The sequence below is a fragment of the Arachis hypogaea genome, chromosome 14, assembly GCF_003086295.3.
Source record: "Arachis hypogaea cultivar Tifrunner chromosome 14, arahy.Tifrunner.gnm2.J5K5, whole genome shotgun sequence".
NCBI classification, from domain to species: domain Eukaryota; kingdom Viridiplantae; phylum Streptophyta; class Magnoliopsida; order Fabales; family Fabaceae; genus Arachis; species Arachis hypogaea.
Window position 1 is genome coordinate 12,053,563 of NC_092049.1, and position 26,908 is coordinate 12,080,470.

Genomic DNA, 26,908 nt, shown 5'->3' on the forward strand with positions numbered 1-26,908 from the left:
TGGAATGGAATTGCTAAATTCAGTTGTTTATGAACACCATTTTCGGTTCATTTGGTATTATACAACGGTTTTGTTTTGATAATATTTTTGGTTCATTCGAGACGCAAGTATTTCTGAATTCGAATTTATATAATGGACAATTTTCGGCTTATTTGGTATTATACAATGGTTTCGTTTTGATAATATTTTCGGTTCATTCGAGACGCGTTTCTGAATTCAAATTTATATAATGGACAATTTTCGGTTCATTTGATATTATACAATGGTTTTGTTTTAATAATATTTTCGGTTCCGAAATTATTTAATGATGTCACTATAGAAAATCAGAATTAATAAAGATGTTAGCAAAATATTAGTATTGTTAGTGATAAGTGATAACCATAACAAAAGAGAAAAATAATGAAAAAGAAAAAGAAGAAGAGAAGAAAACATAGCATCAGGCACGAATTCAAAAGGAGGAGGAGGAGGAAATGGAGAAGGAGAAACAAGTTGCATTATTGAAAGCGCGTGTGATACATGCTAGTGTGATAAAATTGATTTTTGTTAAGTTTTGGTCAATTTAGTTGGACTTGATTGCCAAAAATATTTGAATGTATAGCTAGACTGTAATTTTATATATATAACATTTATGATTATATATTTATTACATCTAAAATTATTTATTTATTTCGATAATAATTTAAATATAAAATAAAAAAACTAATGCATTAAAAAATACTAAAAAATAAAAATTATGGCTTTATACTGTTCCTAAACTTTAACCCTTTATATATTATATTTTTTTTGTTATTCACGGTAACCTACTATTTTGACAGGTTAAAGATTAATCTGTTGTATATCTGAGTTCCATTTAAAAGCCTATCATTAACTACTATATATTTAAAAGTTTGTCGTTGACCAATATAAATTATTACACACACAAGGTCGAATTAGAATCTCCCAACACTTACTTAAACAGTGGATTATTGCATACACAAAACGAAATTCGAATCTTAACACTTACTTAAATAAACGAATAATTTGACTACTCAATCAACCAAAATTAATTAACATTATACTTTGTTGTGAGCCCATTTTTATTCAGGTATATACAAATTCAAATTGTAATATCAACCTTATATCTATCACTCAATCAAAATTTTATTTCCTTACTCTTTTTTATTACTTTTACTTTAACACAAGATCACCAAATTATCTGATCTTTTATTAAATTTGACTTCAAAATATTGAATTTGTTTATTGCCACGCTCATAAAAAAATATTAGCCGATTAATATTTTTTATATTTATTTTGTATTGATTTAATTACTCCATCGATAATTTTATTAAAATTTTAATTAAAATTTTTTATTTTTTAATTAGATCCTTATACCATATTAAATTTTTAAAATAAGTATACTATCACAAACTAAATATTTTATTAAATAAAATAAAATATTCAGTCAAATATTATGTATATTTGTTTTGAATATTCTATTAATTCCAATATTTTTATCACGCAAGAGATTTAATTACAAAATCTGATATAGGGTTTGTTTGGGTGAAGAAAAGATCTATTTTTGAGTTGTCTTTTTTTAAAAGATCTTATGAAAAAGTAAAAGTAATTTTATGTTTGGATTTAATAATATAAAAGTACTTTTTTGTTTATTTATTACATGAAAAACATCTTTTTTTAAAGAAAAAATATCTTTAATTTAAAAAAAAAAGATGTAAATTGTAACTTTTCAAAAAGGATATTTTTTTATTTTTCTAGTACTTTTATTTTTACTACTAAAAATCTATCAAACACACTAAAAAATAATTTTTTTTATTTAAAAAAGATCTTTTGTTATCAAAATAATGACACTCAAATAAACATATAATATATAAAACTAATTAAAAAAATATATAAAGACTTAATTGAAAATTTAATAAAATTATAAAAATTTAACTAAATAACTCAACTTTTGTATTTGAATCAACATTAATTAACTCTTTATTTTTCTTCTACTAAAAAGTATTGCCCCTACTTCTTAGCATTTGTCTTTAAAAAATTTATACTACTTCGTATTGAACTAAAATATTTATGCACTGTTTTCACGGTTGCACCCATTTGAATTTAATAATTTAGCATAAAATTAATCTATTAACACATCACAGCACCAATCGCTTGAAGATCTTCAAAATTAAATTCAAGTAATACCAATGGATATCTCTAAAAGCCATGACGATAATAATGTCCAAAATTTGTTTTTGATCCTTGAAATTAACTATTATTGGTCTTTCAAGATTTTTATAGCCTTAGTTATCACATTTTTATTTCTATATAAAAGTTTTCTCTGTTTTATTTTTGAAAACGAATAGATCCATAAGTTCAATATATTTTATTTTAATTTTATAAAGATCAAAATTATTCAAATTGTAGGAAATTAAACTATGAAGACTTATAGAAAAAAAAGGATTAGATTATATAAGAATTAAAACATAAATATGATCATCATAAAATTATTTTTTTAATTTAAATTAATAAAAAATATATAAATAATTATATCTCTAATTCATTTTTTAAATAATAATTTTTTTTTTTAGATTTGTTCGAATTTTGGGCATAACTATTCTTTTTCTCTTTTTATTTGTTTTATGCTTTGTTTTTTCTTGGTCAAATTACTTTGTCATTTTTTATAGTTTTACCAAATTTTTAATTAGGTTTCTATATTTTTTTTTTCTTTACAATTGAATTTCTATACCATATTAGAATTTGTAATTAAGTCCTTATTAACAGTAAACATTAAAAAAATGTTTATAAAATGTAAATTTACTAATTTACACTTTCTTTTAACACAGAAAAACCATCAACCTTTTCCGTTCAAGTCAACTCTTTCAAAGGCATTTAATCAAACACCCTATCCCCAACCTCACCTCTTCTCTTATTTCTAACATAATTAATTAATTATAGACAAAATACATAATCAAAACTCATAATCAAAATTTTTTAGCACAATAAAAACTAAAATTCAACAACTAATTAATATAGGCAAAACTCATAATCAAAACTAATTTTTTATCAGACAAAGATTTGTACAAAAAATCATATTTTTAAAATAACATAAAATAAAACTGAAGAGATCAGCATGACTCTTAACAATGAGTTTACTTTTTAATTGTTTCCTTTCACTCTTGAGACTTGACTACACTGTGTTCTTTAGCTACTTCTCAATTTTCATTTTCGGTGTCCTATCACTTTCTATAGAACGGTTAAACTGAAAGCAATAGCACACATCAACATCTCCACCAACACTTGCAAGCAAAAACATACTTGGATAACGTTTACTCGGAATACTTGTATAAATTAACATAATTCCAATCATTTTAACAATTGCATCCATTGCAAGCTGTAACACCCTATCACATAGGGTTTTACGTTTAAGTCATAAAATAGAAGTGGTGTGATATTACGATATCTAAAATAAAATATACATACATAATATAATTGAAGGAATATAATATTCGAAGAGTCTTGAAGAATAGTTAAAACAAAAGCGAAAAATTAAAAGTGCAACGCTCCGGAATAACATTTACTTGCGTACAAAGAAAGCATATATATTATCTACGAGAAACCAAAACTATACCTTGGTCGATTCCTCCCTAACTCAGAACACCACAAGTTATCACCGTTTTGCAAATGTTCACAGCCCCAAATAGTGCACCAAACAGAAATTCAGTTACCGCGACCCAAAATTTAGCTTACCGACACCACTAATTATCCTCCAATTTCCATCAATATGCCTCAAAACCCATAATTCACATCTAATACCAATAAACATTACTCAATCAATAGGGATTTCACTATACCACATATTTGTCACAAAGGTTAGAGTATGAATGTATGTAGACGGCGCTGTGTCCTATATGCTCAAGGACACAAAAGATGTGTTACGCATCAGCGGCATTTGAATCGGGCTAAGAGCTGGGGCCTTAACAAAAAAGTTATCCAGGTGTGAAGAACTCCGGAGGTGACTGCAATGAGCAGAATTCTCACTCACCGGCCTATCCTAGCTTAAGATCTACTGGATGGAGGCTTTACTGCCAGTAATGGTAGATGAGCTTACTTAAATAAAATAGAGTGCTATCCTTAGTAATTACCGAAAAGAGAACTTTTGGCTTCCGTCTCGGTAGGTGTATTCTTATACATTTTCCCAAAAAAACATTCATTCATTTCTTTCTTTTCCGTCGACCACGACGACTGAAACGAAGCGTTGTCTTACCTTGCTAACGTAAAATTGGAGCAAGACTCAGCAATATCTCAATATTAATTTGCTTCTAAACATTAAGATTCAACGAAATCTCAACACCAAGGCTCAAGAATTTTTGAAATTATAGGAGGAGCAGCTGGGTGAGAAAATGTGACTTATCAACTAAATTGTACGGTGAGTTTTGTAGAGCTCATTGCGGTAGTCGTGTGGCCACAAACAGTGCGCCAATCGGAACTCCGGATTGAAAGATAATTGAATTTGAAGTTGGAGTTAGGGTTTGAGCTCCATGTTCAGCCCCTCCCCACTTGATTCAGCGTTCCTCATGGAATGAGGCCCATGAGGAAGAAAGATTGGCTGAGTTTGGTATTTATATGATGAGCCATGGGTTCAGTTTGGACCTAGTCCAACTGGTTTAACCCGTTCGGTCTAATTCTAGGCCAAATCTTTAAAATTAGTGTTAAAGTTCATATTTTAATTATTTTTATTTTTTTAAACTATAAAATTTAATTTTCTAATTTTTTTGAATAATAATTAATTTATTGGTTAATTATTTACTAATTACTCGAGGTTTACACAAATTACTCAAGTTACATCTAAGAAAAAAGGCATTGCAACACACATATCCTACTATAAACGGGGCCGAGGAGCAGCGATTTGAGGCAAGGCACCGCGAAGCGCAGCGAGGCGATGCAATGGACAAGGCGGATGAACGGAGCAGAGCAGAGCACCTATGGACCCGTGGACGATGCAGAGGGACAATAACCACCCAGCAACGAACGACGACGATGCCACGGAAAACGGCAGCAGAGTGCAACGGAGGAGAAATCCAATTGGGAATTTAGAAGAATAATAACTTAGGGCTTGTTAGGATTCTTTGATTTTGGGGTATTTTTGGTATTTTAAAAAATAGAGGTGTCATTAATTAGGTATTTTAATCCAATCATGAGAATATTCGATTTCTTTTACAGAATATTCTGCTATTTCAAACGATTTTGTCACGGTAGGGACTAAATTGAAAAAAAAAATAACCTATAGAAACCCAATTGAAAAGAAAAAAAAGTATAGAGACCTAATTAAAAATTTGGTAAAACTATAGAAACCAAAAGAGTAATTAAACTTTTTTTTCTTTTAGGGGATAATAGGAGAGAATTATAGATTTTTCGGTTATCAAAATTCTGATACCATATTATGAAATAATTTTTCTCAAAAATTTAAATTGACAAAAAAAATACATAAATAATTATATTTTTAACAATTGTATAAATACTGTGTTAGACTAAAATATTATTTGAAGATGTAAACTTATATTACCAACTTTTTTAATAAATTATTACTATAATCTACATGTTGGGGACCTTATTATTGGATATAACAATATGAATTAGTTTAAAAATACTATATGCAGATTAAAAATTATCCATCAAATAAGTCAAATTATTCTTTACGCTCTCAAATAAGTCAAATTATTCTTTACTAGATATTTTTTACTCTTTTTATTAATGTTTTTTGCTTGTGTTATGTCAATTCATCTGCAAGTATTATTGTATCCTATCCATATGACGTGTAAATAATTCCCATTCCCCACAAATTATCATGAAATTAAACTTGCCTATGTGTAGTGCAGAAGAAATAAAATAAAATAAAGCAAAACAAAACACAACAGAATATGATGGCAACTTCCATTACACAAATAAAAATTGGAACTTTCTATTAACATTATATTGCGTTTCGTTATAAAATAAAATCCTTTTGAACTAAACAGTGATGATTTGAACTCGATCAATGGGCCACCAAAAGAGCCATGTTTGAGGGCTAAGGTTGCGTAGATCATATGTCAGTATTAGTGGATTTCTTATTTCTTTTCTTTGATAATATACATATAAAGTATAGTGGAATTCGCTTGTGGCTTATTTGTACTTATTCACATCAATTCCTAATTGAATCAACTCGCATTTTATTTTTAATTTTGTTGTATCCTATCAATTGATAAAGTCAACTTCTATGATTTAATATCAGCCAAGAAACTATAAACTGAGATAGGGATGGACTTTGCAGCTTTTGTGTATGTTTGTAAAATTGGATTTATAATTTTGGAGGTGCGAATTTTAAAATGTAAATTCCGGACATGCAATTTGATGGCTGAAAGAAAATGTTGGCTTCTTAATTTTGATATTAAAATGTGCAATTCTTTTGTATTTAGATATATAAATTTAAATTTTTGAAAATTTTAAATTTAATTTTGATGCACTATCTATCTGTAAAGTAGTTTTATACGTGTATTTAATTACGTAACGTCAAATCAGTAAAAATAACTACTTTTTACATTAACCGCGTGAATGATCATCTAAAAGAACAGATGTGATTGTTTACACTGTTAGTGCATCAAAATTAAACTCTTTGATTTATTGGCTGAAAAAAATATTAATTCTCTAATAAAACTGATAAAATATTTCAACAAAAACGTTAGCATTTTTATAACCGTTCTCTTTGAATAACCATTTATGCGGGGAATATAAAAAATTGTTATTTTTGCTAATATGATATTATACGATTGGATGCACGTGTAAAATGATTTTACATTTAAAGTGCATCAAAATTAAATTCTTTTTTAACCAATATTAAATTCTTCTCCTTGTTTTTCTTTTTTCTTTTCCTTCATTATCATCAATTCGACTTCTTTTTTTTGTTTGATTTCTTCTCTTCTTTCTTATCTATCCTTCTTAGTTATCATTATTATCATTATTATCATCATCTTCTTCTTTTTCTACAAAACTACTAAACACAAAAATTTTAATACACAACACATTTGTAATAAGTAATACAGAAATCTTTAAAGTATCCCATACCTACTCACCCAACTAATAAAATGCATATAAAATAATAACAAGTATCATTAGAACTCCACAAAATTATTAGATAAAAAATAGAAAATTAGTATATAAAAAAAACAACGGCAGAAACAATTTATGAGAGTGCAGCAAAAATTGTGTTATGTATAACAAGTTTTTGTGCTATATCGAGTTGTATTGTGTGCAAAAAATTTTATATTATGTATAAAAAATGTTATGCTATATCGATCGTTTTTGTAATTTTTAACTAAAACTTAGCTATATCGATAAAAAGAAATGCAAAGAAGAAAGAAGCAGCAAGCCAAACGTATATCTGCTTAGGTAAAGATATAGCACTTTTTACTTTTTTAAATGAGGAATCCAGCATATTAGAACTTTGACCAAATATAGAAAAAGTAATTAAATGCATAAACTAATAGTTTAGGAAAATTAAGTAACACAATTAGAAATTTACCATAATGTATGTGGACAAGGAAAAGTGGGTGGATAATCTGGATATCAAAGATATGTTATATCTTTGTGTATTGGGTGTTCATAGATCGCACTATGGTGTGAATTTATATTCTTAGGAGAAAAATAGGGCCCCCGAAGAGTTACATTATCTTATATTATGTTCCCTAAAGTGAATGCAATAAGTTGAGTTTCAAAATAGTTCAAATCCAATTGCAAAATGCCATACACTGTCGTCGATTTGAAACCTTACAGGATCACCACACACACCAAGATTATGATCTATGAATGATCATGCTCACAATCACACCAATTTTCCTGCTTAATTTACTATCTATCATTACTAGATTAGGTGATGATGCTACATAATTTACTAAAATAAAGACTAATGAATTTCTAACGATTTTAAAAAATAAAAACTAACAAGGCCTTTCAAAATGGAGAAGTGAGTGATTGAGAAAGAGAAAAGTGAATTAAAAAGAAAGAGCATCTAACAAAAGTTGAGTGTACTAGTCACATTGTTAGTAGAAAATAATTAACCCTCTAAATTTTATGTAATGGAGCCCACAATTAGTTTAAACTTAACCAATTATTTTAAAAGAAACACGTATTGTTTATCCAAATCAATTAAACATTCCTCACTTGCGCAATGCTTGTTTAGCTCTGCTTAAAAGTATGCTTCACAAAAATTATTGTAAAAGGTCAATTTCAAATGTTTGGTAGTTGGAATTAGATGGAGATAATTAAAGTCATACCATTCAGGAAATGCTAGATTCCTTGTTTGCCTGCTCGTTTGGGGTTGCAGAGGACAAAACAAAAAATTGTGAATTTTGAATTTAGCTAATATATATGTGTCAATGTTAAAAATTATTACTATTAGAAATTTTAAAATTTTTAATTTTAATAAGTACACGATAAATATATTAAAAATTTAAATTTTATATATATTTTAAAAATAGATATTTAACTATTGTTTTATGAGATAATATTTTTTTGTTTTTTTTCGGTTTTTTAAGGTGTTTTTTAATTCAGTACGTTAATGACTAATTCGTCATATATTGAAATTCTATTTAAGGATTTACTGCTAGTCAATGAATTATTACATGTATAAAATGAAATTCAAAACTCCAACATTTACTTAAGCGGACTAATGAATTAACTACTAAACCTATCCAACTTGCTTATGTTTTTTCTCTTTGATGTGTCTAATCATAATATTTTGTACTTAATTCCCAGATTGATCAAAGGATTCTTCATTCATTCCCCACTATCACTAGATAAGGAATAAGATAGCCAAATTGCATATAAAAATAAAAAAGAGCACATTCCTTGAAACAACGAATCATGTAGAGATATTATTTCTTCCAGAAAAAATGAATCGCAAATCTATTCAATTTCCGTTTTTGTGGCACAACACTTTTTCTTGATTGATATTCAGGTGTTGCTCCAAGTTGCATACGTTTTATTGATGAAATAAATCTCAAGATTAAAAAGGCCACAAAAGACTTCCACTACTTCACAATTCATAGACAAATTCCAGAAAAAAATGTATTGCATATTCTTTCTTTAATAATTAACCAAATCAATCCATGCTAAGAGCCAACTATCTAATCAATCCATTTTAGTCAACAAACAAATAAATTCACTTATTCACATTTTTTTTAAAAATATTCTTTTACCTTTTTTTCACATCTTTCCATTCATCTTAATATTATAATTTTATTCACCGTCACTAGTCACTAATCGTGGTTAGTCACCTGATACTTTCAACCATCCTAAATCTTAAATCTTTAATTCTAAAATTTTAAATTTTAAATATTAAAATTTTATATTCTAAATAATAAATTTTAAATTAGTTTTATTCTGATTCACTTTTAAATATTGTTTTTATTATTATTTTTGGTTTTTATTTTTTTATGTTTATCTTTTTAGCTATTGAATAATTTTTAATTAGTTTATTGAATTAATATTAATTTAGAATACTTTTGTTTTAAAAATAACTAGGATGATATTCTAAAAGCAAATATAAGAAATATCTTTGTTGAGTTGATGTCATCCTACTAGGTCGGCGGTGTGTTAAATTATATTTTGAGTCTCTTTTTCTCTTTTGAACACACTTCACTAAAAGGATTTTATGGATATAGTAACATTTTTGACAGAACTTTATGAAAGTGGTGCTGATTTTATTATCCTTTCAACAATACCAAAATGGAATCCACTTAGCAAAATCATAGTATAAATATCTTTTGTTTTGGTTGTTTCTTCAACAACAACTGAACAACAACAATCCACGCCATCGCTCCATCTGTCGTCATGTTACATCTATTCAAAAAGTATGCTATTTTTTATTCTAACCTTCTTCACCCTCAAATCTCACCTTCTAATTCTCACATTAGTTAGGTAAAGAGATATCATGTCTAATCTAAAATAAACATGTTGCTGTAGAACCAATAAAATAAAATAAATGTTTAATTATTATTAAAACATTACCGAATGCGACAACAACAACAATAACAACAACAACAACAAAGCTTTGTACAATACTACAACGATTTAAAAAAAAATAGTGTAGCGATTTTCAAAATTAACTTACTATTAAAGATAAAAAAATACAAAATTAAATATCATAAATCCTAATCTTAAATTTTAAATATAAATTATTAAAATAAAATATAATTATTGGAGAATAAATATTTGTTTAATTAACAAAGAGTGAAGTATTAAGTAAAAAACATTTAAGAACGAGCACTGAATTACACACATAATAATATTATCGATATGAAAAATTATTCGTTTCTCATTTTTTATTATTTTATTAATTATTCACTTTAGAATATTTAAAATTTTAGGCAAAAATATAGGTCAAACTTGTTCAAATGACGCTTGATGATTTAAATTATGAAAATCATTAAATGAGTGAAAGAAGTGAAGATGAAAGGATAATATGTATAATATTGGCTCCTTGCAAGTCTCCTCAGTCACTGAAATCATTTTGAAACTTGGAAAAACAACATATAATATAACTTGCCAATGGTTTGAAACAGAGTTCATGTATAATGTGATACTTTCTTTGAATATTGTGGGTCGTTACATTTGAAGAATTAATAGAGACATCTTTCTCTAAATTCAATTGGGAGTTCAAATCCACTCAAGAGGCATCAATCTTCTCCATATATATTTTGTTGGGTCACCATGGAGAGTTTTCGATTACTAGAAAGACTTTGGGGAGGAATCAAGCAAGAGAACATAAGATGAAAAAACACCACATCCAACTCAAAACTCATCTTATAAACTCCTCACTCTTCCTTACTTTCTTTCATGTGAGACTAATTTTAACACTCCTCACACTAGGTTCTCCACCACGAGTATTCGTCCGTGAGAGAACATAAGATGAGAAAACACCACATCCAACTCAAAACTTTAAGGTAGTAAGTTAATGAGTCTCTCATCTTATATAACTCTTCACTCTTTCTTACTTTCTTTGATGTGGGACTAATTTCAACACTTCTCACACTTGCAACATTAACATATTTGTATAGGAGAAACAAAATTAGTGAAATAATAATAATGGTACAGGACCATATTTGGTTGTTGAAAATCCTTTGCCTTAGCTTCAAGCTTGTTCCAGTGTTCTTGGTAGCTCAAATAAAAGAAAAAAAAAGTGATTACCTAATATTTGTCGTCATTATATTATATATACATGTGGAGGCATCTTACTGTGGATTATTTTCCAACAACTAAGCGATCCAGGAACATGCATGATAATCATAACGCCGGATGGCATTGAAGATTTTCACCGCTACATAAACCAATAATTGGTGCTTTAACCCATAACATTCTTAATTATACGTATTAGTTCCCATGTTATTATATATGGTTAATACTAGCGTGATAACCCGTGAAATGCACGGGTTTACGAAATTTAAATAATTTTAAAAGAAAAATATTAAGAATATAACTAAAATGTATTCTATAAAAATAGATATGTTGTATTAAATTTGGATAATTGTAAAATTATCACTATATTAAAATAAAATGATAGAATACAACAATTATTCAATATGTTAATAAATAGTATACTATATTTTCTAAGATAATAAAAGATAATAAAATATAATAACAATTGTTAGACACTAAAAAAATAGAAAAAAGAAGTCCAATAAAGATGTAATTTACTATTACGTATAATCTTAAAAACACATAACATCAAGATACTTATTGATACCAAAACAAAATATTTACAACATATATAAATTTGTTCATTAATCAAAAAACAAAATATGTCCAAAACAACTTAACATATAGTTCAAAATGTCTATTAAACAGTTATATATAGGAGGCCTAACATCGCTGAATCGACAACTCTATCTGGCGGTTAGGTATCGAGTTGAGTTTCAAGGTAATGTTGTCCCCCTCCTTTAAATTGTATACTCGACAACATTCACTCCACCCGACCCCAAACTTCTATTCTCCACCTCTTCCTCCACTTTTCAGTAAGTGGAAAAATAACACATTCTTCTCTACATTGAAATCTGGACCAGTGATCGTCCAAATCGAACCATCTCCGAATAGTTTAAGATACGCAACAAATTTCGAAGTCAGATACTGCAATGAATAATTCATAGTTAACATAAACATAGTATTTTCATACACAATGAATAACAGATTTAGGAAGAATATTCAATAAGCTTGCAAGAAGAAAAAAATAAAAGAAATGACTCTTTTGAGATCAAGTTACCAATCTAGATTGACCCAGATCCGAAACTGTGATGATCTTTTCATAATAAACCTCTGGAGCGTATCTAATTCAGAATAATTTAAATATGTTAGTCACCACAATAAAAAATAGCAAGCTATCCCATGATATTAAAATCCAAAACACAAGGAAAAAAAAGTTACATCTAACATTACCTATGATCAGACAATTCGTTTGTCACGTTACTTTGTTCGTTGACCTCCAATGATAAACTGCTTCCACTAGACAAATCTATCAGATTATGCGGATTATCCCCTACCAGTGTCTCATCTTGATCATTGTTTTCATCACCGTCTGATGAAAACTGATCATCAGATGGTTCAGACCCAGATAGAACCATCACATCAGCTGATGAGTCCTCATCAATCCTGGCATACTTTATGTGGAACACTCTTGATACATTATCAAGTGTCTTTGGGTCCATTAGCTCAGGCACATAGCAGTCAGGATCAAAGTAAATTTGGATGGGCTGGTTGTCCTTATTCCACAATGAGATAAAAAAAATTCCGAAACCAACATACCTAAATTGAACAGATGCCCCTCTATTGATAAAATAGAAAGATGTAATCTGTTCAAATGAGGTGTCAGTTATCAACAATTGATCATTCTTTCTTATCACCTCCAACACTAAACAATTATCTAGCTCGTCAATGACATAGAACATTGGCCCTAATCCCTCGCCAGTCGCCATGAGTTGAAACAGAAGTTGGGGGAAGAGCTCTGTCACCCTATATTCAAATTTCTTCCTAAAGTTAATTCATGTCTAACAAAACATGCTAAAAATGTTTCACATAATTTTACGTAATTATTTAGCAAAGAGAGGTATATATATCTTTAAATCTACCATTATTACCAACTGAGCAACACAAGAGAACAATAATCACGTAAATAAACTGGCATTATAATGAGCATCACAAAAATAGATAACTAAGTAACTAATACATATGAGATCTTTTTGAATGTCTAAGAAAAAATACTGAAGTTTTGAAAGAAACAATGAAAAAGAAATTGCTATTATCTTGATGGATCTGAAACCAAATCATGTACATAAATTTCGAATCATCTTTTCACGTATTAATAAATGCTGAATTTTTAAAGTCAGTATCAATATATGTATGATTAGTAAACATTATATTATTTATTTTGAATGCACATTGATAATTTATCAAAACTAATTTTTTTAGAGTTGTTGTAGTCTACACCCATTTCAAATTAGAAAGATCAGAAACTCAGGGTTTAGTTAATCAAACTTATCTAACAGGAAAAAGAAACTATCAAGAGGAGAAAAGTAGAAAAGACCACTAACTGAATATGAATTAAAAACAAATCTAAATTCGAAGTTAAGGATTTAACCCACCTATTTAATCGGTTAACATGCATGATATAATATTCTATAATATATTTGGTTACCTGGTTATTGAAAAGGCAAAATCTAAAAATCCGTTCTTTTTCGTAGGGCCAATATTGCTGGGTTGCTAAAAACCTCCTATTAGCATATAATGGTATGATTAGAATCTAAGACTGAGACTTTTAACCAAGAAACCAACTAACTAAGTATACAAAAAAAATAAAAAAGTAACAAATTAAAAGCATATTTATGAAAAATACCCAACAAATCACTTTGAAAAACTACTATACAACATATTTTACAGATTACGACAACTTCTGAAATCTGGCCTACATATAAATGAAAAGGTAATAAAATTAAATTACAACATGAAAAATATCTGAGAAAGAATTTAAAAAAAACTATAGATGGCATAATATCGATATTTAATTGACATTAAAATTTTCACAAGTTAATCTAAAATATATTGAATGGAAAAGTAGATGAGACTTCAATGGAATTAAAAATACAGCAAAGAAAACATCTTCTCTAATGCTCAGCACTATACCTGTTTGGATCTTCTCTATTGGCATCCATCGCCATTCAACTTTATCAGATACAGAGACTTGGTATAAAGATTCAAGAACAAACAAAAGATCTTGTCTCTTACTGCAAAAGAGAGCATTATAATAAAGCAAACTCTAATAGGAGATTTCAACAAATTCAAGAAAAACAGGTGATAAAATTGAATCCAGAAACATAAAGAACAAACATAAAGAAGAAACATCAACCATTGATAAACAAAAGAAGAAATAGATGAACAAAAATATCGTTATTTATTCTAGTAAATTAAATTTCTGCTAATACTAATTATACTGTTCAGAAGTTTCAGAAGCCTAACCACTACTACTAATAATAATTTAAACAAACAATCATAAATTATAAATTTGTTAATTAGAATATGCATTACAAACGATATGAAAAAAAAAATATACAAAAATTAGATCAATAATAAAATATAAAAGACCAAAATGAATATTCAAAAATTATAAATATGATTTTTTTTAACTCTTAAAAATATTTTAAATTATCTGCTTAATATTTTTTCTTATTGGATACAATATAGTAATACCAAAATTAATGAATTTCACACGGCTAATACAACCTCAGTGAAATTGAATTAATTAATTTGCTAAAAAAAAATTAATAAAAAATAGTTTTCTGTTATTATCCTTTAAACTTCTCTCATGTTAATAACTTACATTTTAGTATGTTACCTTAAATGTAGGTTCCTAATCAAGATGATTAACAAAAGTAGCAACTACCCACTTGTCACAATCTAGTAACAAAAAGTATAAAAAAAGAAGTTAATAAGAATCAGATGTTGGACATATCCAAGTATCAGAGATCCCTTGTTTTGGAAATCAAACATTTCTTTTTTTCCTTTTAAATCGGGGAGGAACGTTGCCTTGAATGATACATGCATGTCCAAATATATGACAATCTCTTATATTGGTTCAAATTAAGACTCAGCAATATGCGAGAGCAACAAAAATTTTAGTATTAGGCAAAAAAATAATCAGAAAGGATAGTTGAATTGAGCCCATTCACATAAAGGTATTAACTAGATATTTTCAGAAGACAAAACTTTAGTTGATGAAATGACCGAAAGGAAAGCTACGGAAAATGAAAAGAAAAGCAAAAGAAAAAAGAGTGAAGAGAAGATTATGTTGGGACTACAACAGTTAAGGCAAAACCTTAACTTGTTATTCGATTGTCAGAAAATTTACCTGTTGAACGAAATGGAGACGCCGGGACCACTGGAGATGACAACAAGTTTGTATCTTGTAGGATGCTTTTGGGTTTAACCCTGTAAAAAGTTGGGCGGTGTGTTTCTCGATTGAGTGAGCTGAGACCCCAGAGAGAGGATGCACGGTCACTGCGTTAGGTCTTCTTTCTGACCTTCTTTTTTCTATTGCGTGTATGTGTCTTATTTGTGACCTTTTTTTTTTATTGCGTGTGTGTGGGGGTGGGGAGAGGGGTTGGAGAAGAGGGAGTGACCTTTGGTTTTTTAATGTTTTCTTGATAATGTTAAAGAAGGGAAAAAACTAATAGAAGATATAAGATTATAATTAAAATAATGTGGATAATTTTTTTAAAATAAATAACACTAAAAGAACGGTTATCAGAAATTAATTATTAGACAATACAATTAATTTCACAATCATTAATCACAAATTTTTTTAATATTTATGATAGCTAAAAATAAGTAAATATTGAAAAAAATATATCATAATATAATTTTTTTATTCATTTCAGAATTTTTGATATCAATAAATTTTATCTGCCCCAAAATTTAACTAATTTTTACAATTTTTTTTATTTTTATTTTCTATTGATAATTAGAGAAAAAATGATGGAAAATCACAGAAAAAATAAAAAATTAAAAAAATAATTAATCAGCAAAAATTTTAGAGAATATAACAGACATTAACATACAAATTAACAAAAATAAGTAAAGAAATTATTAAGAATGTATTTATTTTTTTATAAAAAAATATGGTCTTTCCTCTTAAATATGATACTTGTTAAAAGAGAAGTTAATGATTGTTAATAATTTTATTATTAAAAATTCTTTTTAATAATAAAATCTTCCTAACAATTTTTTAAACTAATCTTTCTTTTTTTTTTTTTTTTACTAAATATAAGAGACTCGAACCCGCAACCTCTTAATTGAATATGGAGAGACTATGTCATTTGAGCTATTACTCATTAGCAATCTTTCCTTTTTTTCTTATATTGGAGGAATGAATAACTTTTATAACATAAAAAAAGAAAAATAAACTTTATGTAGATAATAATTGTTTATATATACTGTAAAATAAAGGTTCTAATTAACCCACAAACCCAAGAAAAAAAAAATTGAAGAATTAGATAAAGGTTCTAATGTGATACTTTCTTTGAAAAATTTGGACAAAGTTATTAGATAATATTGTGGGTCGTTACATTTGAAGAATTAATAGAGACATCTTTCTCTAAATTCAATTGGGGATTCAAATTCACTCAAGAGGCATCAATCTTCTCCATATATATTTGTCTAGGAGAAACAAAATTAGTGAAATAATAATAATGGTACATACAGGACCATATTTGGTTGTTGAAAATCCTTTGCCTTAGCTTCAAACTTGTTTCAGTGTTCTTGGTAGCTCAAATATAAGAAAAAAAAAGTGATTACCTAATATTTGTCGTCATTATATTATTATATATACATGTGGAGGCATCTTACTGTGGATTATTTTCCAACAATTAAGCGATCCAGGAACATGCATGATAATCATATCGCGGGATGGCATTGAAGACTTTCACTGCTACGTAAACCAAACCAATCAGTTGTCATAATTGGTGCTTTTAACCCATAACATTCTTAATTATACGTAATTACGTACTAGTTCCCATGTTACTATATATGGTTAGGGAAATGCTAGTTGTACAATATTAATCAGCTTTTAATCAGTTTTTAACTAAATTTAAATAATATTTAATTATTTTTTTAGTGTAGCATGTTCTTATTTTGTAGATACATATCTATAATTAGATTTTAATTTAAATTTAAATTTTAAAACCCACCCACTTCATTGGTGGTTACAGTGACTTTGCTTTACTTTCGTAACTTCACGTAATAGATACAGTTTTTTAAATTCCTTATTCTACGGAACATTCACATGCATTAGTGAATCCCAAACCAAAAAGGACGCTGACAGCTGAATTCTCCATCTCGTCTTCATTGGTGAAGACTATCACCACCTTCCAGCTGAAGCACTCTCTCATTTTGTATTGGTGAAAGGTATCATTATTTTTCACACATGTATTTATGTAATTTGTTAAGAAATATCATGTTCAATATTTTTAATTATATTTTAATTTAAACATAAAAACACTCTGCTGATTTAATTGGAATAAGATTGATCTTATTTAATTTTATTAATAAAGTTGTTGTAAATAAAGTACTTTCTAAGTAAGTAATTTGAGTAAAGAAGCAAAAAAAAAATCTGGAGTTTAAGAAAGAAGATGTAGTTGATATGGTCATAAAAATTCTGTTGTTATTTATCAATTATAACACATATGATAGTATGATATTTTATTCAAAATATTTTTAAAACACATCCAAAATCAGGCTAACTTTAAATATTTAAATTTAAACGTTAATAATACAATTAATTTTTTGATTTTTTATTCGATCAAATGAATATAATATTTATTATTTAAATTATTAGTTAGAATTTTTTTCGATACTTATTAGTTTTTAAAATTATTATAATCAACAATTAATTTAAAATTGTGTTGTTATTTTTAGATTATAACACATCATAGATTTTTGCGATTTTAGATGTGTTTTAAAATATTTTGCATATAATATCATACTATTAGATGTGTTATCATTGAAAAGTAACAAAAAAATCCAACCAATAATTTAAATAATAAATATTAAATGCATTTTATTGAATCAAAAATCAAAAGATTAATTGTATTATGTACGTTTTTATTTAAAAACTAGAATTTAACGATTTTGAAAACGTTTATATCTAAAAACTAGATTTTTATCATTTTAGATGTGTTTTAAGAATATTTTGTATATAATATCATACTATTAGATGTGTTATAATTGAAAAATAAAAACACAATTTTTTATGACTATACCAACTACATCTTCTCTTATAAACTCTAAATTACTTTTTGCTTCTTTACTCAAACTAATTAAGTACACGTCCTGAATCGTAATAATCCACGCTAATTACTTGTACAAGTTTTTATCTTTATTCTCATCCCAACAAATAGATGTATTTCTTTTAATTTCAGTGTAACCAGCCCATGCAACCAACCCAGCAAGCTAATTGACTATGAAACTATGCAACAAAAATAATATCTTTTGATCATTAACACACTACTAAATAGAACTTAATCAAAACCTTTAGAATTTTAAAAGTTAAATTTTAAATTTTGAGTAATTTAAATTTTATATGTGTATTTAAATTATAAAATATTATTATATTAAATATATTAAATTTAAAACAGAAATTTAAGATTTAAATTTTAAATGTTAGTTTGATTTAATTTGAATTTTAAATATAAATTTAATTCTTAAAGACACTAAATCTATTTATAATTTTTAGATGTGTTAGTTTTATTTTTTTTGAATTACTGTAAGAAAAGGCTGAAAATTATACCATATTTAAAGGATACCTAGTTGAACCGATATGGTTAATATATATTAATCGTAGTCATATATACAGAGAAATATATGTTAGTGGTAGATGAGATTATATTTAACTAATTATATCATTTTATTAAAGGTATGAGTTAATACTCAATTTAGTTTTTAAATTTATACGTGAGTTTTAATTTTAGTTTTTGAAATTTTAGTTGTTTTTATTTAATCTTTAAATTTTATAAATGTGATTAACATTAGTTCTTAGAATAATTTTTGGTACATAAATATTAATAGAACATTTATATAAATAGTCAAATATCACGTTAGAATTTGTAAAATGACATCGTTTTAGTTTTGGTACTTAAATAGTTCCAAAACAATACTGTATCACTTGGTTTAGGAAAATTTTTTTTAACAAACATCACCTATAATATTTTTAGACTATTTAAATGTTAAAATTAAAATGATTACAGAGTCTAATGTGATATCCAAATGTTCATGTCTGCATTCCATTAAAAATTGTTTTAATGACTAATATAAGTCATGTTAGTAAAATTAATAGACTAAATAGAAGTAATTAAAATATAAAGATTAAACTAAAACTTGTTTACAAATTGAGATACCAAATTGAGTATCATTTTCGAATATACATGTTATTCTAGTCTAATTTCGTGACTCATACAATTTTTCAAAATTATTTTTGGGCTTTGGTAATAAAAATAAAATTATGGGCTTCATATAACAAAAAAATATTTTTTTGTTACAGAATGGGCCGGACAAACCCGACCCATAGACAGAAACAGAGATCCGGATCAACCCAACAAACTCTAACACTAAGCAAAGTAACTGAAAACCCCTCCCAAGAAACCACCGAATTGAGAAGACTTTCTGTTCTTGACGTTGTTGCCGTAGTCAACGCCCTCGCTGTCGCCGTCGTGGCAGCAGGTGGCTGCAATGTCCCTCTTCTCAAATCGTCACTGCTACGCTATGTGTCATCCCTCTGTATGTCTCTCTTTGTCTCAGTTTTATTTTCAACTACTGCTAATGCGCTTGAAGTATTATATTTATTCAATGAAATGGAATTCCCAAGAGAACTTATTTGTAAAAAGAATCACGTTGCACTCTTTGTGAGAATTTCTTTTGGCTTTCAGCTTGTTGCAATTTATAAATGGCACTCTGATAGTATATAGTATATAGTTTTAATAATGCAACTTCTTCGTCTTCGTTTTTTCCTTCTATTTTTCCGTTTCTTCCTCCTTTCATCCTTCTTCTTCTTTCACAGGTCTTTCTATTTCTCCATTTCCTCCTCCTCCTTCTCCTCCTCCTTCTTACAAATTCGTACACGTAGGTTTTTTTTTCTTCTTCTTCTAGACATAGGTATTTCTGAATTTAATTTTATATAATGGACAAATATCTTTCAAGACAAATTGAATGGAATAGAATGAAATCTAATACAATTGAATAAAGTGATAATAAATAATTTCATTACTTTTTGTTAAAAAAAGACTCAATCATTAGTAAAAATACATCGAATTCATTTCTGGATCTAAATGAATCTCAATTAAACTAAGAAATAAACCGAAATTACTTAAGGAATAAAAAATTTGGTCAATACTTATCAGCAGCATCAAGTGAACCTCGATTAACACACAAATGAATCGAAATAAATTAAGAAATGAACCAAAATTATTTAATTATGACAACAAACAAAATTAGAACTAATAAAAATATTCGTAAAATGTTAGTATTGTTGGTGATGACGATAATAAAAAAGAAAAAAAAAGACGCACAGAAGAAGAAAAAGAAAAAAAAGGAAAAGAAGGGAAGAAGAAGAAGAATCTGCGCAAATTTAGAAAAAGAAAAAGACAAAGAGTAAGAAAAGAAGAAGGAAAAAGAAAAGAAAACAGAAAAAAGAAAGAATGCATGATTTAAAAAGTTATAATAATTTGATTTGACTTAATTAAATATTTTGCTTAGATATAGAAATTTTCTCATTTTGTGACGCACTGAATTAAGATAAATAGGATAGCTAGATATGATGCACTATAATATATAAGTTGTGACTATTTTTGCTTTGTTAATAATAAGAACTAAGGTACTTTGAAATTCAGGTAAAACTTATAATATTGGCAAAAGACCAGTTAAAAAATCGGTCGAACCAATAGTTAATTAGTGAACCGATGAAACCGGCCAGTCTTTAAAAATTTTTCAGTTTGGGAGTCTCCTTTAAAATGGCGCCGTTTTGAGCTTAAAAAAAAAACACCTAAGTTTTCTACCGACGCAGTCCAGACGCCCCAGTCTCACTCCTCTCTTCTCCTTTAGGGATGGCAATACCACCCGAACTCGCGGGTATCCACCCCGCCTTTACCTGTTCGGGGCGAATTTTTAGTGGGACGAGTTCTTAGGAGAGGCGGAACGGGATCGAGTTTAGGTAATATCCCCTATCCGCTGCGCTATATATATAATATATATATAATATGTATAATATATGCAAAATAATTAGTAAATGATTAATAATATTGTATCATATTTAAATTTTTACTTTAATTTGTGTTATGTATGTGATGATGATTATATAAATTTTGAAATTTAATTTTATTTATTGAATTTTAATAACTATAGGAGTGGGTAGGAGCGAGGCGGGTAACCGCAGAAACAAATTAGAGTTCAACGTTTTATTATCCGCGAATATAAAAGCGGGACGAGTTCTATGCAACTTGTTGTACGACGGAGGCGGAGCCGGGTCGAGTAGAGCATGCCCCTACCCGACAGTGGCCACCCCTATTCTCCTCTCCTCTCTCAAAATTGAAAGAACAAACAAAAGATGAAAAGAACCCTAGCGGCCGAGCCCCCCAGCCCCGTAGAACGCAGCCGCCGCACCCACCGCAGCACCCGCACCCACTGCAGCCCCCGCAGAACCCACAGCCACCGCATCTCCTCTTCTCTGTTCGAGCCCCCTCTCTCTCTGTTCGCCGGTGTCGCGCCGTCTCCTCTATCGTCGCCGTCACTCTCCTTCCTCTTCGTCGCCGGTAAGCACTGTGATAATAGTTAATTAGTTATGCTGTGTAGTTTGCTGAGCTAATTCGTCACTCCCCTCTGTGTCTGGTGTCCCCTTTTTCTGAATTATTTTTTATTTTTTTGCTGATTTAGTTTTATTGTGGAGTTTGCTGCGTTAATTTTGTATTACTCTAGTAACCTTTGTGTCTCCCTACCAGTTAATGTTAGCGAAAATTTTGTTTGTCATAGGCTGTTTGTAATCATTCCCTGCTATATAAGAATGAAAGAGAAATTAATCCACGGTGATATGCGCATGGAATATCTTACAGAAATTTCCAGAAGAAATGTTTTAGTATAAAAAAGAGAAATGACGTTTAGTATTTTTTTAATGCACCTTTTTAGAGTATAAAAGATATTTTCTGTTAGTTATAAAAAAGATAAATGACGTTTAATATTAAAAGTAGTACACCAAATTAAAAAAAAAAAGGTTAATACACAGTTGCAACATTTTTCATGACAGTTGAGCTTTCATTTGTTCATCACTTATATAGTTATATTCATGTTATTTGTTATCCACGTCTTTGTGTTTTGTTAAAGTTGATCGAAGATTCTTTTCTCTTTATTTTCTCTTTTTCCCGCAAAAATGCTGCCTTTGAATCGTTTTACTTAATCCCCACTTTCAAGGCTTCAACTCACTGGAGTTTCTTGAAGGTGCAATTAATCCCGCTTGTGGATGAAATTACAATTCTTTCTCTTTGTTGTTCACAATACTTAAGGATGATTATGATTTGTGATGAGTTGCACCTTTAATTAGTTGAAAACTTGTTTGTTAAATATTTCTTTTGATAGTAGAACATTATGTGTTTGTCATTATATGCATTTTGGTTGTTTTTAGTTATGAATTTTGATGTTTTGAAGTTGTTTGTGAACTTCTAATATTAAATCATGGATAATTTATTATGTGAAATTGTGAAATTTTGAATTGTATTAGGTTAGAAATTATTGAATTTATATATTTAAAATTCTATATAGGTTTTTTAATAATTTTATTTAATATTTAATTAAGCCGGTTGAATTCCGGTCGAACCAGTGAACTATTGAACCAGTGATTTTACCGGTTTATTGACCGGTCCGGTCTTGCAACCTTGTGTATAAGGGATGATATATATATATAGGGTTAGGTTGCATTGATCCGTCTTACTTTTACGAGTGGATCCTTAACTCTAGAGGATTGGCTTTATCTAGTTGTACCATCATTTCTTTTTTTTTTTTTTTGTCTAGTTATGATATAAATGAATATGATAAAGGAGTGTTAAATCATATGTATATCTAGTTGACTATTGTACTTTTGGTTTGTTGCATGTTCTAGCTACTATAATATAATGCTCTTAAGTCTTACCTGTGATGTATTTTGTAATATGATGGCTAAATATTTTTAGTTAAGGCAAATAGTGCATGATCTTCTTCTGGTATTTTCTAAATTTATATGATTTCCTGATATTTGATGACTTATATGTTAAATCTCTTTGATCGGGTGATCGTATGAAAAAATAGAGGTACAAATGTTGTTGGTGTTTTTGAATGTTGCAGGATTGTGCTTTATTGTCTTCTTTGTTATTGTAACCAATGTTGACAAGTTGGAAATATTATCAACTATCAATGGATAATAGGTCTTGGCATAATGTTAGTTTTGGTGAATGGCTTTAGATGCTTTTTGTGCTTAAGCTTTAGATTCACAATTTCATTAATTTTTTGAATACGCATTCTTTACATCTCTGGCTGAATCATTTTCATTGCTTTTATGATAAACAGGTTAAACACACTCTTTCTCTCTGTCGTTGTAGTTGGTTGGCTCAATACCAAGCTTCCTCAGAAAGATATTACCAATCAAAAGTTTGAAACCAAGACTTCCCTTTTTCTCCTGGTTCATTTACTGGCAAGTACTCCTGCTGCTAATAAGCTTTCAATCAATGTTCTTTGTCTTTAACAAACCTGCAGTCAAAACAGTCAAAAAGTTGCTTGGGCGCTTTGGAGAATCAATCATCTCCTTTGATGGCAAGGTTTCTGTTAATCGTCTTTTACATATCCAGAGGTATAGTTATGTCAATGTGTACATGAAATGGAAGAAAGATTCATACTATGACTCGATTGAGGACATCCACCAGTCCATTCTGCTCAAGCCAATAATTGCCCTAAAAAACTGCATTGCTCGGGATCCCAATGAGTGCATCCCTATCTCCGATGTGTCGAAGAGGGGATTACAATTGGATGTGCCCATGAAGGTTGCCAGATTTATGAGACAGTATCCATCCATCTTCGAGGAGTTTACAGGTCCTCAATACAATCTTCCTTGGTTCAGGTTGACACCAGAAGCAGCCGAGATTGACAAGGATGAGAAGAGAGTATACAAAGATTGCAGGGAGGATTTACAATCCAGGTTGAAGAAGATGATATTGATGACCAGAGAGAACGTTCTTCCTTTAAAGATAATTCAAGGGATGCAGTGGTATTTGGGGTTGCCTGAAGACTTTTTGCAGTATCCAGAACGAAATCTTGACGACTCTTTCAAGTTTGTGGAGATGGAAGGTGGATTGAAGGCATTGGCTGTTGAAAGAAGAGAAAAGATTTTCTCTGTAATGGAAGAGAATGTGATGAAAAAAGGTTTTATCTTTGGGGGAACAATGGAGGCCATTGAATTTCCCTTATTCCCATCAAAAGGTTTGAGGTTGAGGACAAAGATTCAGAATTGGCTAGATGAGTTTCAAAAGCTTCCTTATATTTCACCTTATGATGATTTCTCAAACTTGGATCCAAACAGTGACATAGCTGAGAAACGACTTATTGGGGTTCTTCATGAATTGCTTTCGCTTTTTGTTGAACATTCTGCAGAGAGGAAGAAGCTCTTTTGCCTCAAAAAGTATTTTGGGTTGCCACAGAAAATGCACAGAGCATTTGAGCGGCATCCTCATATGTTTTATCTATCTTTTAGGAACAACACTTGTTCAGTTATTCTTAAGGAAGCCTATAGTTTCGATAGATCAGCTTTTCAGAAGCATCCTTTGTTGGGTGTTAGGAAGAAGTATATCAAGTTGATGAAGAAATCACAAGTGATTTTAAAGAACAGGAGGGTGAATAATCGATTTTCTAAGAGTAGTTCAAAACAGGATTTAGATTCAGATAATGTTGATAAAGAGGAGCATGAGATTGCAGCTTGCTCTGCGGAACAGGTTGTATGAAAATTTAAACATTTATTATGGGAAAAAGAAAAACAGATCAAACGCCACACTGTTTTTTACTGAATGAGAATGAAATGGTCTATTAGCTATTTCAATATGGATTGGTGGCAGATTTAGTTGTATTATTATTGTCCTAAGATATTTTCAGTTCCGTATCTATTTATTAGGAAAAATATTATCACTCGTGATTAGTGTTAAGTGACAATCTGATTAACTATATTTTGTGAAAATTAGTAAAGCTAATTTTAGAAAATATATAAATAAATAATAACTAAATAAAATGAGAGGTAATAAATAATCTTAATTTATAACCTTAGAATTTTAGTGGTTGAAAAAGAGAAGAATTATATACCTCTAATTGACGGATGGTTCATATTGAAGAGACTCACCTATAAATTGAATTTTTCTTTAATTCATTTCAATCAAGTCATCCAGATAGAATAACATAATATTTCTTTGAGTAGTTTTCTTCTATATATATATAGAGAGAAGTGTGTTCTTCTTTTGTCAAGAGAGAGTGTTTTGTAGTCTCCTTGTGATAGAGAGAAGTTGTAATTCTCAAAGAAAGTTATTCAATTGTTTCCATATTTTATACAAATTTCTAATTTTTCATCTCTATATTTTGCTGTGTCATTTGTCTGGTACCTAACAGTGGTATCAGAGCCAAAGGTTGCTGATTAATATTTTTTTTTTCGCTGCGAGTTACCGTCTAAAAAAAAATGACAGCAAAGTATGAAATTCCAAAATTCAGTGGGAGTAATTTTTCCATATGGAAATTAAAGATAAAAGCTATTATGAGAAAAGACAATTGCGTGACAGCAATTGAAGAAAGACCCACTGGAATTACAGATGAAAAATGGAAGGAGATGGATAACAATGCTGTTGCAAACTTACACTTGGCACTAGCTGACTCGGTTTTATCAAGTGTAGCAGAGAAAAAGACAGCAAAGGAAATTTGGGATGCTCTCACCAAATTATATGAAGTCAAGTCACTTCACAACAAGATATTCTTGAAGAGAAGACTTTATACTCTTCGAATGAGTGAATCCACATCGGCAACGGATCACATCAACAATCTAAATACGTTATTTTCCCAACTCTCATCGTTGGAATATACCATAGCGGAAAACGAACGTGCAGATCTCTTACTTCAAAGTCTACCAGATTCATATGATCAGCTTATCATTAACTTAACTAATAATGTTTTGACTGATTATCTTTCTTTTGATGACATGGCTGCTGCGGTTCTTGAAGAAGAATCTAGGCGCAAGAATAAGGAAGATAGATTAGAAAGCTCAAAACAAGCAGAGGCTTTGTTGATGACAAGAGGGAGATCAATGGAGCGTGGTTTCAGTGGGAGTCAAAGTAGACCAAAGTCACAAAGTAAGAAGCAGGTCAAATGCTACAATTGTGGTAAAAGAGGGCACTTCAAGAAAGATTGTTGGAATAAGAAGAGTATAGAGAAGGTTCCAGAAGGATCAAGTTTTCAAGGATGTGTTGCAAGTACCTCTGATGATGGAGAAATCCTGTATGGCGAAGCAACAATTGGTTCTAAAGGCAGTAAACAGCTCACTGATGTTTGGATTGTTGATTCAGGAGCAACATGGCACATGACTCCTCATCGTGATTGGTTTTGTACATATGAACCTGTCTTGGAAGGATCTGTGTTTATGGGAAACGATCATGCCTTAGAAATTGTTGGAATGGGTACTGTCAAAATAAAAATGTTTGATGGTTCTATTCGTTCACTTCAAGGAGTAAGACACGTGAAAGACTTGAAGAAGAATTTGTTGTCGATTGGGCAATTGGATGAACTTGGTTGTAAGACCCATATTGAAGATGGGATCTTAAAA

General features: G+C 29.2%; 1 protein-coding gene across 1 annotated transcript; it reads left to right on the forward strand.

The window, feature by feature from the left end:
- Window positions 1-21,444: 21,444 nt before the first annotated feature.
- Window positions 21,445-25,152, forward strand: LOC112741529 (protein WHAT'S THIS FACTOR 9, mitochondrial). Its single transcript, XM_025790547.3, has 2 exons — window positions 21,445-21,851; window positions 23,632-25,152. The coding sequence occupies exon 2, from the start codon at window positions 23,790-23,792 to the stop codon at window positions 25,053-25,055; it is 1,266 nt and encodes a 421-aa protein (XP_025646332.1). The 5' UTR covers window positions 21,445-21,851; window positions 23,632-23,789; the 3' UTR covers window positions 25,056-25,152.
- The last annotated feature ends 1,756 nt before the right edge of the window (window positions 25,153-26,908 follow it).